The 16013-nt window shown below is 41.9% G+C and overlaps 2 protein-coding genes across 3 annotated transcripts; one reads left to right on the plus strand and one right to left on the minus strand.

Moving 5' to 3' along the window:
• Window positions 1-2554: 2554 nt before the first annotated feature.
• exoc5 (exocyst complex component 5) lies at window positions 2555-12393 on the minus strand. The gene is made up of 18 exons (XM_034857973.1): window positions 12193-12393; window positions 11718-11812; window positions 9812-9959; window positions 9500-9694; window positions 8031-8095; window positions 7757-7785; window positions 7546-7655; window positions 7269-7313; window positions 7037-7177; window positions 6870-6952; window positions 6564-6773; window positions 6283-6430; window positions 6031-6139; window positions 4760-4880; window positions 4529-4615; window positions 4304-4412; window positions 3889-4104; window positions 2555-2897 (listed from the first exon to the last, which is right to left on the minus strand). Exons 1-18 carry the CDS (start codon window positions 12217-12219, stop codon window positions 2709-2711), a joined length of 2127 nt encoding a protein of 708 aa, XP_034713864.1. The 5' UTR covers window positions 12220-12393; the 3' UTR covers window positions 2555-2708.
• A 28-nt stretch (window positions 12394-12421) lies between these two features.
• ap5m1 (adaptor related protein complex 5 subunit mu 1) lies at window positions 12422-15823 on the plus strand. 2 transcript variants are annotated; one of them, XM_034857974.1, is made up of 8 exons: window positions 12422-12651; window positions 12792-13452; window positions 13553-13780; window positions 13863-14002; window positions 14833-14918; window positions 15020-15132; window positions 15346-15442; window positions 15523-15823. In XM_034857974.1, the coding sequence occupies exons 1-8, from the start codon at window positions 12584-12586 to the stop codon at window positions 15603-15605; spliced, it is 1476 nt and encodes a 491-aa protein (XP_034713865.1). In that variant the 5' UTR covers window positions 12422-12583; the 3' UTR covers window positions 15606-15823. The 2 variants fall into 2 exon arrangements, with proteins under 2 accessions (XP_034713865.1, XP_034713866.1); XM_034857975.1 differs by lacking the exon at window positions 15346-15442.
• Window positions 15824-16013: the final 190 nt, after the last annotated feature.

Raw genomic sequence — 16013 nt, forward strand, 5'->3', positions numbered from 1 at the left:
AACAATTGTTACTGATTACATCTGTTTCATAATTTAGGGTAACCCACTCTGCAGTGTGTCTAGTCACAATTACCTGACTAATTTTAACAGGGGGATCCTTAATACCATCCCTGTCTGTCTGCTACAGCTAGAACACCTGAGTCATCTTTCCGATCGCGTAAATAAACCTCCAAAATGGATACGAGCAGCCAGCACACTAAAGAGCAAATCATTATGCATCATTAGGTGAAGATTTAGTTTAAACGTGTTTAGCTGGAATTAAGCAAAGCTGTTGTTGACATGGATTGACTGCTGTAATGCTTTATTGTCAGTGCTCCAGGAGGCAGAGGGAGGGCCGGCCTAGTTGCTGCAGCAGCAATGCGCCGAAAGCAAGGATTTATGGGATGTTAGAGGACTAGCCGGTTGTGCAGAAAGAGTGGAAAGACAAGAAAGTATGGTTGGTGATTTGGCAGAGGAGACAAAGGGAGGCAGATGCATGAAACAGGGGAAACAAATGAGGGCATCTGTGGTCAGTGGAATTAGGAGGATTGAGTTGCAGAATTTTGAATCTTAACGTGAATATGGATGTGTAAGTGGTTTTACAGACTCCCATATAAATCTAAAGATCAGATGATTTGTGCTTCAAACGGCAGACATACTGTATGTTCAAAATATTTGGGTTAGGGCCTCATTTTAGGTTTCTTTTTTTTCTGTTTAAAAAACAGGTGGATCATTGGATAGGAATAGGTAGCCTACTAATTCAAGGCTAATCACTGTGAAATTAGGAAAGTTTCCCATCATCTGAATGACAACAAGAAACATACTGAAGGTGTTTGTTGTGTTACTGCCTTTATGGAAGGATGTGGGTGAGTAAAATATCTGCAGATGGAAAAAGCCTCAACAAGACATAGAATCAAAGGTGGAACATGAACAACCTGTCCGTGGACAGTTCAACCACAGATACGTATCCCTCTCCTGTCCTAACTCCCTGTGTTTGTATGTTTTGGCGTCTTTATGTGTCTGAATGTGTATGCAAGAGCTGCTCAAACCGACGAGTAAGAGAGGACAGTCTTATCCAGCTCTCCAGTGTTGACAGTATTACTAATCCCCTCCACCTGCTCAAACACCCACCCCAAAAAACACAGCCCTCCCCCTCTTCTATGTGCCTGCGCTGGGAGTCCCTGGGGCCAGGCTGCACCTCTGCCTTCGTCTCCACACCAGTTATCGTCGCTGGCCTGGCTCCGCTCCCCCAACCCCTTCCTGCACCACGCACATTAATCGCCGCAAAAACAAATAGTTTTCAAATGTTTGGAATAGACCCAGTGTTTGCATCAGGGCCTAACAAAATAATTTTTACAAGCTATCCAGTTGTGATTAGGGCTGAGAGAATTGAATTTATGTGGCATTGATAATATTAATATTAGCCTAATTAATTATGTTGTTTGAACTTGCACAGCACTGTGTGTACCTTCTACACAACACTAACCAGCCGGAGCTGGAACTGAGCTCTCAGGCGTCTCTATCTCCCCGGCTCTCCCCTAGTCCATGACTACTGCACACAATTCATCAACTCGTAGATATCTAATCCCCTCTGGCTCTGCTCACTTCCAGAAGTCTAAGAAAGAACTTTACTCTGGTGGCAAGAATTCCCATGAATACATGATGACTTCCTCAGAAAGGCAGACTGTTTCTTTCCACTTTGAAAGTGACATTTGCTGAGAGAACTGGACAAACTTTCTATTCAGAGCTCCCCATTTATTAAGGTTGTTCAGAAGAGGGACAATTATAAAATGCAACATATTGTTCATGAGTCACCAATTAAGCTAATCAGCAGTACAGTGGGAGCAGCAGCTTTGCGTAGGAGACATTTTCAGGCATCAGGGTCATGATCTACCTTCTTGTTTTAGTGTAGAAGACAGCGACTCAGACCAAATAAGCCCTGTGTGAAGAACTCTAGTTTGTTTCCTTAATCAGCAGAGGTGAACATGTCAATGTCCCCTGACCTAGAAACACTGCAGATCCAGCCAACAATGTCTTTGGACTGTGTGCGCCACTGGATGAGCAAGTGTTGATCTGTGCAATTACAGTGACACATAGTCACTGACCCATCACACCCGTCATCTTAGCTTGAGAAGGGACCACCCAAACCTCCATAGAGGTTCTCAGACCTGTTAGTAGTTCAGATCACACTTCTCTGTGATGGCCTCTTGACCTGTACTTTGTGGTCAGAGGTCAAAGGTTAGAGAGGTGGTCATGGGTCCCTTTTAGCCAGACAGAGCTCTATATCTCATGCTAGGTTGGGGCCGTCTATATCAGATCCCTTGCACTTCATTACAAAGGGTAGCTGTTTCCAACACACAGTGCTTCTGCACGCCTGATATCTGACGTTTGGATCATGATTGGTGACATTTTCTCTTTACAGCAGCTTTATGGACTATACCTGTGCACAATTGCAGCCACATCATTTTCTTTATATTTGGCACAATCAATAAATGTTTCTTTTTGCATAAATACAGAAATCAATGCTGTCAATTTACTTATGTCAGAACATTTTAGCCATGTGGGTTGGTGGTGGCAGCCTCCATGATGCACAAAGCAATCCCAGTAAAGTCTGTATGCTGGGGCCAGGCTGATGCATTCTCTGAAGCCGCGATGGGTATCTCCAAGGTGCATCGTCTCATCAAAGCATGGGTTACTGGACGGAGGGCAGCGAGGTGTTGAATCAGTCATTAACTGAAGTGTCGGCCCAGTCTTGCTGAACGGTAGTCCACTCTGAGCTGGACGAAGGCGTGCAGGAGGTTTCGGTCCAGATTGGTGAGTTGCTCACCTGAACACACCTGCTTCAGGTTGTCAGGGGCAACAACCAGGAGGTTACAGAGGGCGTGGAGTGTGTCAAAGAGCTGCAGCACCAGAGGGACCTTTGAGAACAGACACAGGCACATAAACTAGTATACCTTGTGAACTATAAACACCAAGTTATTACCTGCATAGCAAGGCTGTCATGACAAATGCTCTGGTCTAAATTATAAATCACAGGTTCTATTGCATTGTGATTTTGCGAGCAAAACATGTTGTAAACCCTGTGTCTAATACCTAGCTCTATGTCTAGACACAGAAAACAAACATTTAGACAAAATTTAGACTTAAGTACTACAGCCCTGGCCACAATGCTTGAATAACATGCCCCATCACCTCCATTCCTGAATCTACTTGTGTGTCGTGCTGATATTATTTGGCCAATTAAACGTTTGGTCAATCCACAAAAAAAATTCTCAACAAGAGTATTTTATAACTAAATCATTTTAAGTTTATCAAAATAAAATCGAGCTCCAGGAAAGACCCTGGACACTTGGAGCAACATCGCCGACTCCTTGAGGTCCGGGCTGTAGCCTTGTGCTACAACTTCGACCTCAACCTGCGCATGTGATTGGTCCTTTGTCTCTGTGTGTATCTGTTTGTGTATGTGTTTGTGTGTGTTTCTGCAAGTGTGTCTTTCCCTCCAAGCTGTCCTCTCTGGTTGTTGTTTTTTGCATTGTAATGTCTCAGTGCATTGTTTGCATCTGTTGACAATGTATGAATATATATAAAAAACTAAAAAAAAATTATCAGAAAAAAATTACATAATATAATAATAAAACTTTTTATAAACTACCTTAAATAGCTGTCACAAAATTAGAAATAGGACACTGACCCCTTAAGATCTGGGAATTTGCGATTTCACATTTATGGACTTATGATTTTAAACAATTGATCAAATATTCAATGATAAATTGTGTCATGTAAAACTAAAAATTAGAGCATTCACCTAAACTGACCTAATGTAGTAACAAACACAACAAGGTTCATTATTGGAGGAGCCATGTTTTGCTCTGTGACCAGTGTATCCTGGACCTATGCCCCCCCGCTCACCCTGAAATCCTTGGCGCATCGTCTGTATTCAGCCACATCGCAGATGGCCAGCATGCCTCCCATTGAGCTGTAGCTGTACTGCTGTAGGTGCTCGTGGATGAGCCGGTGGAAACGAACGCCCAACTCCGTCAGCACTGTGTCCACATTTTTCCCATCCATAGACTTCCGAACATGCTCCACCTGCCGACTGACGTAGACGCATACCTTGGAGCAGGCCTGCCAGGTGGGAAGGAACACAAGGACACATGGACAACATGCAGGTAAAACTGACAAAACCAAAGGCATTTCATTGCATTAAATTATGTTTTGGAACAACAAGATAGACGAATGTAAGTGATTTGCAAGTTGCATTTGCTGATTTGTTTTGCTTTGCATGTGAGCTCAGTGGTGGAAGCTAAGGCCTTGTCTCTCTTACTGTAGTGTACTGAATCATGACGTTGTTCTCGTCCTCAGGCCTGAAATCCGTCTTCTTCTGCTCTGTTGCCAAGATGTGCTTCATTTGTCCCACCATGCAGTTTATTGTTCTGTGTCGAAAAAAATACATTGGAAAATGTATTAAAGACCATTGATTGTTCTATTATTGTTTTTCTTTGCAGTATGAAACACATTACACGCAAGAACAATTTGTAAACATACTGACCTGTCGATTCCTGTGTCCAGTTTTACTTCCATCTGTTCAATCACCTCTTTCTTCTTGTGCAGGCACTCTGCCAACTTTGGAGATGAGCTGGAGACATACATTTTCAAAAAGGTAAAATCAAAGTTCTACCTTTAATTAATATAAAAATGATGTGATGATTAGAGGCAGTGGCAATAGAATAACAAAATACCTTAGAATGTTTATGATTTTATACTTTGACCTAGAACTGACCTTATTAGAGGCATGAGCTGGTCATTAAACTGCTTGTCAAACAAGTGGAAGATAGAGTTTGCCTGTTGAACAACATCCAGGAAGTACAGGTTGGCATTCTTGGCATCTGATGAGGGAATTGCTGTAGATCAAAAAGAAAAGAGAGAGAGAAAAAGCCAGAAAAAAAACAGACAAACAATAGGATAAATCAATGTGATTCACATAGGGCAGAAAAACACTGTTGCCTGCTCTCTATGGGTTGATACCTCAGAAATATGATGTAAAAACATTTACAGCAATGTTCTGTTTCTGCATCAGACAGTGAAGAGAAAGCAATCAAACTATGGGGACATCAGTGTTGCATTTCTTTGATGAAGACTATACCTTATGAATAGAGCACTGGGAGATGAATAAACATGTTTAGTTCCACTGTGGCTGCCTGAAAACGATAAGCTAGTTTCTGTATTCAACCACATACAGAAGGAAAAGAACCATCTGGCTGTGCATCAAGGTAACTTGGATCATTTCTTTTTTTGTTAACTGCAATACAATTTGTTTATTGTATCACTGAACTGTATCCATAGCAACAAGAATCATCTGGTGCATGACAAAGTAAAGTGGTACAAACAGTAGTAGGCACATGTAACTTCCCTGACAGTGTATTATTTTAAGTAGTATCTATGGATGAAAGGCAGTACCCTGATGTGTATTTTACAGCATGTGTTTCCCTTCAGGTGACAAAGGCAAAACAGCTGTGGTGACATCGCATGATGCCTCTTCATTAAATCGAGACCGATTAGGTTCCTCTACATGCAGGTAAGAAATGAAGCTATATTATAAAATAGATAGATTTGCCAGAGATTTGCCTACATGAGTAACTGGTAAGTACACCAATGGAAAAGCCACTGTAGAATCTACATAGTGACCCATCTGTTCCAAACTCTACTGTTTCTCCTTGTTATCATTCTGGATAGAATGATCACTGGACTTACAGACAAATAAAACCACTGACCCAGTACATTGCTTTCCATGTGTCCATCTTGTGTTTATGTAATACATGATAATTTGTGCTGTGATTAGAGTGGCATCGAACTTGCATGGAGTTGACTGCTGTAATCTACTGGAAATGGTACAGAGGCTGGGTCTGGCCTTTGGGCCCTGTGAAGCACACACCTTTGTGGCCTGCATCCCTCAAAGAATCCATTCACTGATTTGGGACATAGCTAAAGTGAGCATCCAAACATACAGAAAGTACAGGTTACAAATGTTATAATGAGCTGAATTGGATGTACCTGAGAGGCCAATCTCTAAGGCGTAGTCGATGTGTTCCACACACAGATGGTCGACCAGCAGCAGGAAGATTGAAAAGGCGTTCTTTGGCAGGTCTGAAGGATCTGAAAGCTATGTCACCCCAAACAGAAAGAAAGCGATCACATTTAACTATTTTTGCCTAGCAGGATTTTCTCTCTTAAACCATTTATCTCAGCAGGAAACTATAAACTTTTTATTTATTTTTTAATATATATTTTTTTAAATAGGCTCACCCTGTGGCATCTCTCAAAGGCATGACGTGTCTCTTGCAGCAGGTTGACAACAAGCTCTGGGGACAAAAAGGTCTCCCCGTGGGTGTCTATGACAGGGCCGAGTGAGAGGTTTGTGCGCTGTCTGATCCGCTCCTTCAGTTCTTGGATACTGCACCACGACACAAATGGTGTATACTTTGTTACAGTTATTTATAGTTTTTTTTTTTTCTGTAAAACATATTGAAATAATTTATCCTTATGCATCCTGATGTGGGGAAAAAAACTGAGTACTAAAATCTGACCTGCCGGTGCCAATTAGGCGTTTCTGGTGATTCTTGGAGTCGTAGTAGCGCTGCAGAATCATGGCACCTCGAGAGCGAAGGTAATCCTTCTCCATATTAATGTAGCTTTCCAGGTATGAGGAGAAGATGCTCTTTATCAGCTTGGACAGGAAAGTGTGCTTGTCTGAGCCCAGGTTAAACTCTGTCAGCTTGGTGGCCAGTGCTGTGGTCCTGAAAAACGTGTAAAAGAAGTGTGTAAAAGTGTAAACATTAAGGTTACTGTGTAGACAGGAAGTGAATCAAAAAATATGTTAACAAGTTCAATACTTGGTGTAAAGGTCATAGAGGTTCTTGAGGTACTGTTCTACATCAGAGTGTCGAGTCTCATCCAGTTTTTCCTTAACGTGGGCCTGCAAACACAAAGGTGTCAAATGTAACATGACAAATAAAGTATGTCTAAATAAAACTAACCAAATGACAATTCACAGAAATACCTGTAATTTGTTTTCAAAGATGTTCTGGATGAGTTTGGCCATAACAGTCTCTGGACTGCTGAAGACCTCGCCCACCTGCTTGTTGACCCTTTGGCAGAGGACTGCAGTGTCCTCAAACACATCATTCCTCAGGTAAGCCCCCTATGGAGACAAACAAAGGGTTAACCAGGAGTCTGTGGATAATACTGGCCAACAAACAAGTAGAATATTATGTATAACTTGTTACACTCACTTCCTGACACTGCTTGATATAAACATCCACACAGTGTGCATAGCCCTTGAACCAAAAGATACAGAAGTTACTTTACTGCAAGATTACATTACTCAAGGGCAGATCCATAGCAACATTTAGAGACAAAAAAGAAGGAAACTTGCATTATGGTTTAATTAGTATATCATGTATAAAGCGAGTGACCATCCCAATTATCAAAGACTGATGGTTAAACGAGGACTAAAAATCTAATTTAGGCATAAAAAATGATTCATTAATTATGAGTCTTCCAGGTCACCTTGAAATGTAATAGAACTGCTGCCACCTCCCGCATACGTCCAATCTCACCCCTGCGCTGGGCAGCTGTAAACTCCTGGATTAACTGCCGCTCCAGGTCATGGTACTTACCTGGGTAGTAACACAAACAAAGAAGCAAAACAATACTATCATTTGTAGCTAATTTCTAGTGTATTGATAATAGGGACATGATTAGTTTAAAAAAAACTTACTTGCAATTTTTGCCTTTACATCTGCAAATCTGTCAGAGAAAAATATAATTAATCTTCAAAGAAAACATGATACATTATATCCCAACATACCTATTTAAAATAGTAAATGTGTGTTTAATTTCTAGAAACTGAATACTGAATTAAAATACTATAAGACTCTATATATCCTGCAGTGGGTTTACACTGTGAGGACTAGTCTACATCACTAATACACCACCTTTCCCCTGTTTAACAATGCTCCTTTCTAAAGCTGCCTCCAGGATGCCTGACTCACCTGTCGAATGGCAGCTCCTGGGCAATGAGATGCAGCTTCTGAATTATATCAGCAGCCTCCTTAATCTGAAGGTGAGACAGAAAGAGGGAGTGTGAGAGAGAGAGCGAGAGTCAGGTGAGTGAGGTAAAAAGAGCACGACAGGACCATGACAGGGGACATCTAGACAGAAAGCTGGCAGGCCGCCGGCGGTGTCTCTACTTGGGGGATCATCATTTTAGAGCTGCCCTCCTCCACCTCCCTATGTTGAACAGGGAGCTGATAACAGTCAGGCTGCGCTCACCTGGGTATTGGCAGCAGCAACAGCAGCAGTCCTGACTTAGCAGCACATCCAACTCTATACTGGCATGCCTTTTATGAATGGGCTGTAATCCCACAGGAGTCTAAATCGCCTTCAATAATCTGTCCGGCCAGGGATATCTGTCTTAAAAAAGTGGGCCCTGTCGACCACCCCCCCCAGCCCCTCCTGACATACACACTTGCTGAAAAAGCCCCAGACCTACCAAAGGCCCGCCGTCCGCAACTCCTCTGTTCCCGCAGATGCCTGCCTCAGCTAACATCATTACCCTGCTCCCGTGAGGAGGATCCAGCCTTTCTGCTCGGCGAAGGTTTTCTAAGTATCTGTCCCCCAGCTAAGATTAGCTAAATCCCATGTAAGTAATGTAGCCGTCTCCCTGCAGTCAGGGTTTAGCAGCACTTGTCTCCTCGCTGGCGGCCCAGCCCTCCCTTTCAGAAGGATTAGCACAGCCATCCCCCTTCAGCTATTCACTTGCAGCTTTCCTCTTTCCCCCTTGTCTGGAGGTATGCTCAGGAAAAGGAATCTGGCCAGATATTTCTGCATGCTTTTCCTGAAAACTAGCTCCATCTCCAGCTCTCGTCTCTGGGATTGACCCCCAGACACGCTGCTCTGCATCCACTAATGATGTTGCTACTAACCAGAATTAATCTAAAGCATCCCAATTTCACTACTGTCACTAAGAAAACTGCAACATCTAACTTTCAGGGGTCACTTGTCTAACATCAACATCGTCCCTGTTTCGGCAGGAACTAAGTAAAAGTTTGCATCTCATCTTTGTGCATGCATCTTATTACCACCCTTACATATACCATCATGCTATAAACTCTATGCTGCTGAGGCCCAAACACATTCTTGCTCACAGACAACACTCTGTAAATGCAATTAGGGTTGACATGAGCATGTTGACATCCATGCTAGTCAATCAGCCAGCTATTGTCAGACAGCAAATGACAGTTTAATAATCCAAATTAGCCAAGGGATCAAACTAAAGGGATAAATTTGACAAATTAATATGGATGGTTTACCTCATAATCCTGTTCATTCTCACCTCCAGCAGTTTCACAATGGGGGTTCTCGTCAATGGTCACATACACACCCACTCCCACACCCACACACACACACACACACACAACTCCACTAGAGTGAATGGAAGAAACTTATGAAGAATACTCACCTTGTCTGGGTTATTGAAGACGTCACTGCGTAGGTCTCCATCCAAGAACTCGTTGAAGTAGGTCATCAGACGCTGAGCTTCCACAGCCCTCTGCCGAGGCGTGTTTACCCCCTCCAGCTGGTCGCCAAGGTGACAAACCTTGGTTGCCACATAGCTGATGTGCTCATCGAGCTCCTGGAAATGCTGGAAGGCCACCTGGATTGACAAATAGCAGAGGAAATGTATTGAAAAGAGTCTATTATGAATGAAAAGGAACTTCAAGTTTAAAGACATTTAGGTGGGTTTGAATGGCTGCTTGACCATAGAACACACCTGGTTGCTTCTCTGCAAGTCATGAACTTTGTGGGCAAATTCCTTGGCCTCGCGATGACACTGATGCTCAAGCTTCTCCACACGTCGCTGGATCTTCTCATCCAACTGCTTCAGCTCTTCTATGTGGTTCTCAAATTCTTCCAACAGCCTATCACAGAGAAAAGAAAGACTGTAGAGTGTCACGGTGATTTCATCAACATACACTACAAGTAAAACACAAACATAATGATCTTACTCTGGAGGACTAATTGACTACCACAAGGTTAACTCTGTCCCACTAACCTCGCTGTTATAGTTACAGAATAGTGCCGGAGGCTTAATTCCTGGGTCCCCAGACTTAAGAAGCTCTGAAAACTAGCAACTTCGTCAGCTGCATTTTAAGTGTCATCAGGACTGCAGAGCAAATGTTCTAAGTCAGCATCACATTTCACAGAGTAGGAAACATCCCAAAATGATGAGTGTATAATCTCTTGACTAATTCCCCCAGCACTGGCTACAGCTTAAAGACATCTCCCATCCCTTCCCAATAGACACTCATTCCCTGGCTGGTGACTCACAGTATGGTGGCCTCCACAGATATGTTGTCTCTGACTCTTTGCTAAGAGCTTCCGAGGAGGTGGTGGCAACGGTTTTGTGGAGGAAGTAGATAAGGCAGGATGGATCCACAGTATAGTTAAACTGTTATGGTGTTTTTGCTTACAAGAAATAACTCAGTCCCCAAGTGTAAACATAACAACAAGCAGTGCAAATACCATAAAACTAAATAGATATTTGCTTTTTTTCCCAACCCAACCATCAAAAACACTAACTTAGCATAGAAGAGATGACTATGAGCTATAATTAGTGCAGGAGGACTAACTCAGGTTTACTGTGAGTATTTAGAAAGTTGATATGCACAGCTGAAAACAAAATAATCTTAATTTATTTTAAAATACTTTCAACTTAAAAAAAATATCTAATTATGTGTGGAAAGCTGAAACCAATTGTACTCTTAACCCCTTTGAAAGTCAAGCCAAGAAGTGCAGACATGATATAATGTGAATAGAGATGGGTATTTTCTGGTTTATTAGCATGACTTGACCTGATAGAGGAAGAATATTTTTTTTTTAAAACATCTATTCAACTTCAATAATAATTTAAAGAATGATGTGAAAATCACATTATGGAATAGGCCAGGAAGTAAATCATGGTATAAATCATACCAATTATTACTCTGTTGTACATTGGGATTGTGTAAAAATACTCTTGATAAGGCAACATCAGTGCATTGTTTTTAAATTAATATGAGATGGCAAAAAATGTATTTAGTAACCAGTTGACACATTGGCAATGATTTTCACCAACATTGAGGTTTAAACCTAGGATGCTGAATTTAGCTTCTGATTTGGCAGTTAAGGTTGAGGGAACCAACTTTGCTGAGCATCTGATCCTTCTGTTTTTGCACCTCTTACTGTTGTGAAGCCTGTTAGATATTTTAGGTAAAGCATCTAAGCTGTCTGAAACCTACTTTAGAGATTTGTGAAAGGTTTATTCTATTTGTGAAAATGCAATAAAAGGAATGTTTCATTGTTTTTTCACATGATGCCCAGTTTGAAAACCACTATACCTAGACTTGTCAAATCAGGACTACATTATTGCAGAGAGGCTAAAGATGATTTAAAACAAAGTTTCAGATGTGTGAAAGCTTTATTCTATTTGTGAAAATGCAATAAAGGGAGAATTCACATCAAGCCCACACTGGACCAGGTTAAAGTAAAAAACACTCTACCTAGGCTTGTCAAATCAGGACTACATTATCCCAGAGAGGCAAAGTATTCTTTAAAACATATATTCTACAGAGGTACTGATTCATGTTCAAGAAAGGAAGATGTGTACAGTAAATGTGAATGACAAACGCCAACAGTACCTTTTAGGGTCAAATGCCTCAGCTCCTCCTTTGGAGCCTCCTCCAGGTGTCCTCCATGCCAACCTTTCGATGTACTCATCTGCATCAAAGGGCTCCTGGGGGGGGGGAGGAAGTGATGAGCTTACTGTTACCTCACATAAAAAAAAAATCAGCAAAACACCAACTGATATGATGATATAGAAGAATAGACTTGACCTAACGTTCCTACACACTGCCCGTTTTACAGCATTTGTTTTGATTTACTGCACACAAACGTTAACAGTGAATAACATTAACCAGAAAAACTCCAATAAACTAAATGTGTCACTATTCTTTCTCTTTTACGACGGCTGTGTGGGTAATTAATAATCCTGTATAACGTTACACACGTAGGAGAAATAAGTCAGTACCGTTAAGCTACCGTTAACAACAGTTAGCAACAAAACGTTAGCTAGCTGACAGCTAACACAGCTCTCCGGTGCAGCAGTCATTTTACCTCGAACAGCTGAGCAGTTGTCGCCATGTTCAGGATTCAGCTGTCGGCGTAGTGAAATGCAATTTAGAGGAAGGAGTTCGGAGTCGGCAATACCGCCGACTTCCACATGGATTTGCTGATTTCGTGGAGTTTTGCCCTTTGTTGACAGCTAGCTGGTTAGCAGTCCAGCTTCCTGTATGGGTGGAGAAGGGTGGGAATAACCGCTTGCAAGTGCGCAAGCGCAAATCTCGTGTGATTGGTGGTGTTGTCACATGAGACAGCAGCAGGAAGTAAGTTGCTGCGTGGCGTTAATCAAATGAGGAATTTCTCTGAACTGCACAATAAAATGCGAATATTAATATTGAAGTCACAGAATAGTCTGTAAATTGAAGACGTCAGTGCAGCCGGACAAATGAGTGTGCGTGCTTTGTGGATTATTTCTCACGAGAAAGGAGAAAATGTGTCAATACTTTTTACAAGGTATGTTATATGAGCTGCAATGGCTCTAATATTCCACTTCATGTTTACAATACTGTAGAAGACCTTAGCATCGCTCTTATGTGGTAAATATCTGCTGTCTGCAGCGTTTTGTAACGTATTCTTGTGTCTGCCACCCACAGGAGGTTTGCTACTGTGGAGCACCGTGCAAAGATCCTGGCAGGTTCCTCATATAGAGCAGTCCCAGAAGACAACACTGTCCTGCAGCTCCTGCTCACTGAGTTGGGGCTTTCCGACTCCGACAAGTCCTATGTAGCTCTCAGAGATGATTGCCTTCATCGTCAGCGACTACCAGCCCTGGAACTGTGGGTGGACGGTCCTGGAAAGGGATTTCTTTGGCCAGTGTTGGCCATCTCCCACGGGCCTCTTACCCTAGCTTGCTTGCCTTTAGTGGATGTCCCTGCTGAGCCACGGCCACCCCTTGCCAGCCTGCTGTCCGTCTCCCAGGGCCTCACACTCTTGGCAGGTCTGCAGACTTTTCTCCTTGGCACTGGGGGTAAGCCTGATAGGGAGGGGCTGGCCTCTCGCCTTGCAATGCTGCCCTCTGTACTCATGCAGGTTTGTCCACTTGGCACACCCCTGGATGTGCCACTACTGGGGCCACCTGCTACACCCACAGTGCCCACTCCTGCGGGGAACCAGAAGCAGCCAGCCTGGAAGACAGGGCTCCACCGTGGTCGAGCTGTGGTTAACATAGCATTGACAGAAACAGTGCGCTCCATGCAGTATGGTAACAAGAGCAGGCAGGACCTGTGGGATGTTTATGGCACTGTGACATGCAAAGTAAGGGCACATGTAGAGGAAAGCAAGCAATGTTTTAACTCTTTTTTTTCCTGTTTCCATTATTTTTCTTGATTCCACTTGTTTTTCCTTCTGTCAACAGTGTGAAGTAGAAGGGGTGCTCCCAAATGTAACAGTGACCCTCACGCTGCCACCAAATGGTTCTCCACTACAGGACATCCTGGTCCATCCTTGTGTCACCTCACTGGATTCTAGTATCCTGACTGCCAGCAGTGTGGATAACTGTGATGGCTCAGCTTTCTCAGGGCCGTATAAGTTCCCCTTTTCTCCTCCTCTGGAGCCTTTCAGACTGTGTAGCTATACATCTCAGGTATAAAACAAACATACTAACATACTTTGAATCCCACACATTAGTGCTAATGTCTCAAGTGATTCCTTCAATTTTTTATTAGGTCCCCGTTCCACCTATCCTTGGTTCATATCAAGTGAGGGAAGAAGAGAACCAGCTGTGTGTGTCAGTAACCCTTAAACTTCATGAGAGTGTGAAAAACAGCTTTGAGTACTGCGAGGCACACCTGCCATTCTTTAACAGGTACGCAGCACAAGGTGCAATCTTTTAGATCTGAGCACCTGCCAGTTTTTGTTTCCTGTAGAGCAAAAAGGTTTAATGCTTCACTATCCATGCTGATATCCAATCAGAAATCAAGGTAATTTACAGAATAGTTTTAGTGTTACCTAGACTGAAACTATTTAATGACAAACTAAATCACACCATTCTGTTTAGACCTGAGAATTATAAATTCATGTAGTTGGATTAACCGTTAGTGAATTTTTTTTTTTTTTTATTAACTGATGTTTGCTAGCTATACTGGCAAACTAATGTCAAACTAATTCCAGCTTGCAATCAAATAAAAGCATCAATGAGATAAATAGTTTTAAAACGGTTGAATTACTAAAAAAAATCATATTTAATTATAAACACCAATTATGATAAATATACTTACATTTAATTATAAACACCCCTTATTACACTAGTGACATTTATTGATTTCATCTTGCTGAAAACATTTTCTTCCATTATTTATAACCATAACTTTTTATAGCCTTTTGTAAATTGGAACAGAGCCATCTTCCATCCTTAAATACACAGTTTTCTTGTTTTAGTGCACTGGTCTCATTACAGTGCACTAAATAACTCGCCTTAGCTAAACAAATGAGTCCTCCAATATCCAAGTCATAGTAATTTAGTCAAAGTAACTTAGTAACCTAATATACAAGTCTCAAACTTAACTCCATTATGTGCATCCATATGATAAAATACTCCTCTCACACAAAAGACTGTTGCTTGAAGTGGTTGAACTCATCCATTTTAATCTGTATTTTGGCACCAACATCTGCATGTCGGCTCTACGTCTGCGTCAGGGATCAGATGGGTGTTGTGGATGTTAAGGTGAGCGCCGGACAGCTGGAGGTTTCAAAGGAGAAGAACCTGTTGGTCTGGGGCCTGGGTAAGCACTCTGCTCCTGAACATCAGTGTTAAAAAAATCACTTCAAAGCTGTACATTTGAAAACAAAACTGATGTGTAGCTTTTTCCTCATTCGTATTTAGGACAAAAGTTCCCTAAATGTCGTGAGGTCACAATGGAGGGCAAGATCAGCTTTTCTGGGCCGTCACCAGGACCTACTGACCCTCTCTGCAGAGAACTTACAGCCTATATCAAGGTAAGTGAATATGTTTGGTAATAATCAGAAGCTTGATTCATGATTCAGTTTGTTTATTTACAGCTACTGCATGTTACAGCAATTGTTAAACAAATAGGTCTGGCAATGCAATAGTATTAAAAAGCTAAGGATAATGTCAAATGGATAAGGGATCTATTAATATATAATTATTAATTTGTAAAATGATGAACACTTTAACCGTTATCTTCACAGTTGTATTTGAAAGTTCCTGACATGACGCTCTCTGGGTGCTGTGTGGACCAGCATTCAGTGCAGGTTTATTCCTCTACCAAACCTCGGATTGTAACATGTAAGCTTACAATAGGTTTTGGATAAAATATTAGGCTGTATGCAAGTTTTCTAAAAACTAAAAAATGGTCTTGTTTTCAGCCCGAGAACTTCAATCCAAAGAGTACTTCATATGGAATTCAACAGGAACTGCTCCAGTAGCCTCTGGGCAGATGATGCTGTAGCATGGATACATGAATAGCAGCACGGTGGAAAAGTGCTCAGTTCACTATGCTGTCACAGGACTGAAGACTGTCAAGCATGTACAGTGATCCAGACTGGATGTGACCCCGTAAATTTAAATCGTTACTATCCTGGTGTTACTGCAGATCTTATAAATCATAGGACATATAAATAAATCTCATTATTATTATCAAACAATTACATGTAAAAGACCTAATCAGATTGCTTTCACTGATCCTTTTTTTTTTTTAAATACCTTCCCCCATCATCTAACTTCTTTTATCCCCCAACCATCACCCTTCCTCATATGTATGCCATTGCTGACACAAGGACCACCCCTCGCTCTGACAGTCCCACTTCAGTGACTCTCCATCAGCCGGATAATTAGCTGCTGGGGCCTTGTCATCAGC

Source organism: Etheostoma cragini, chromosome 20, assembly GCF_013103735.1.
Source record: "Etheostoma cragini isolate CJK2018 chromosome 20, CSU_Ecrag_1.0, whole genome shotgun sequence".
Lineage (NCBI taxonomy): Eukaryota > Metazoa > Chordata > Actinopteri > Perciformes > Percidae > Etheostoma > Etheostoma cragini.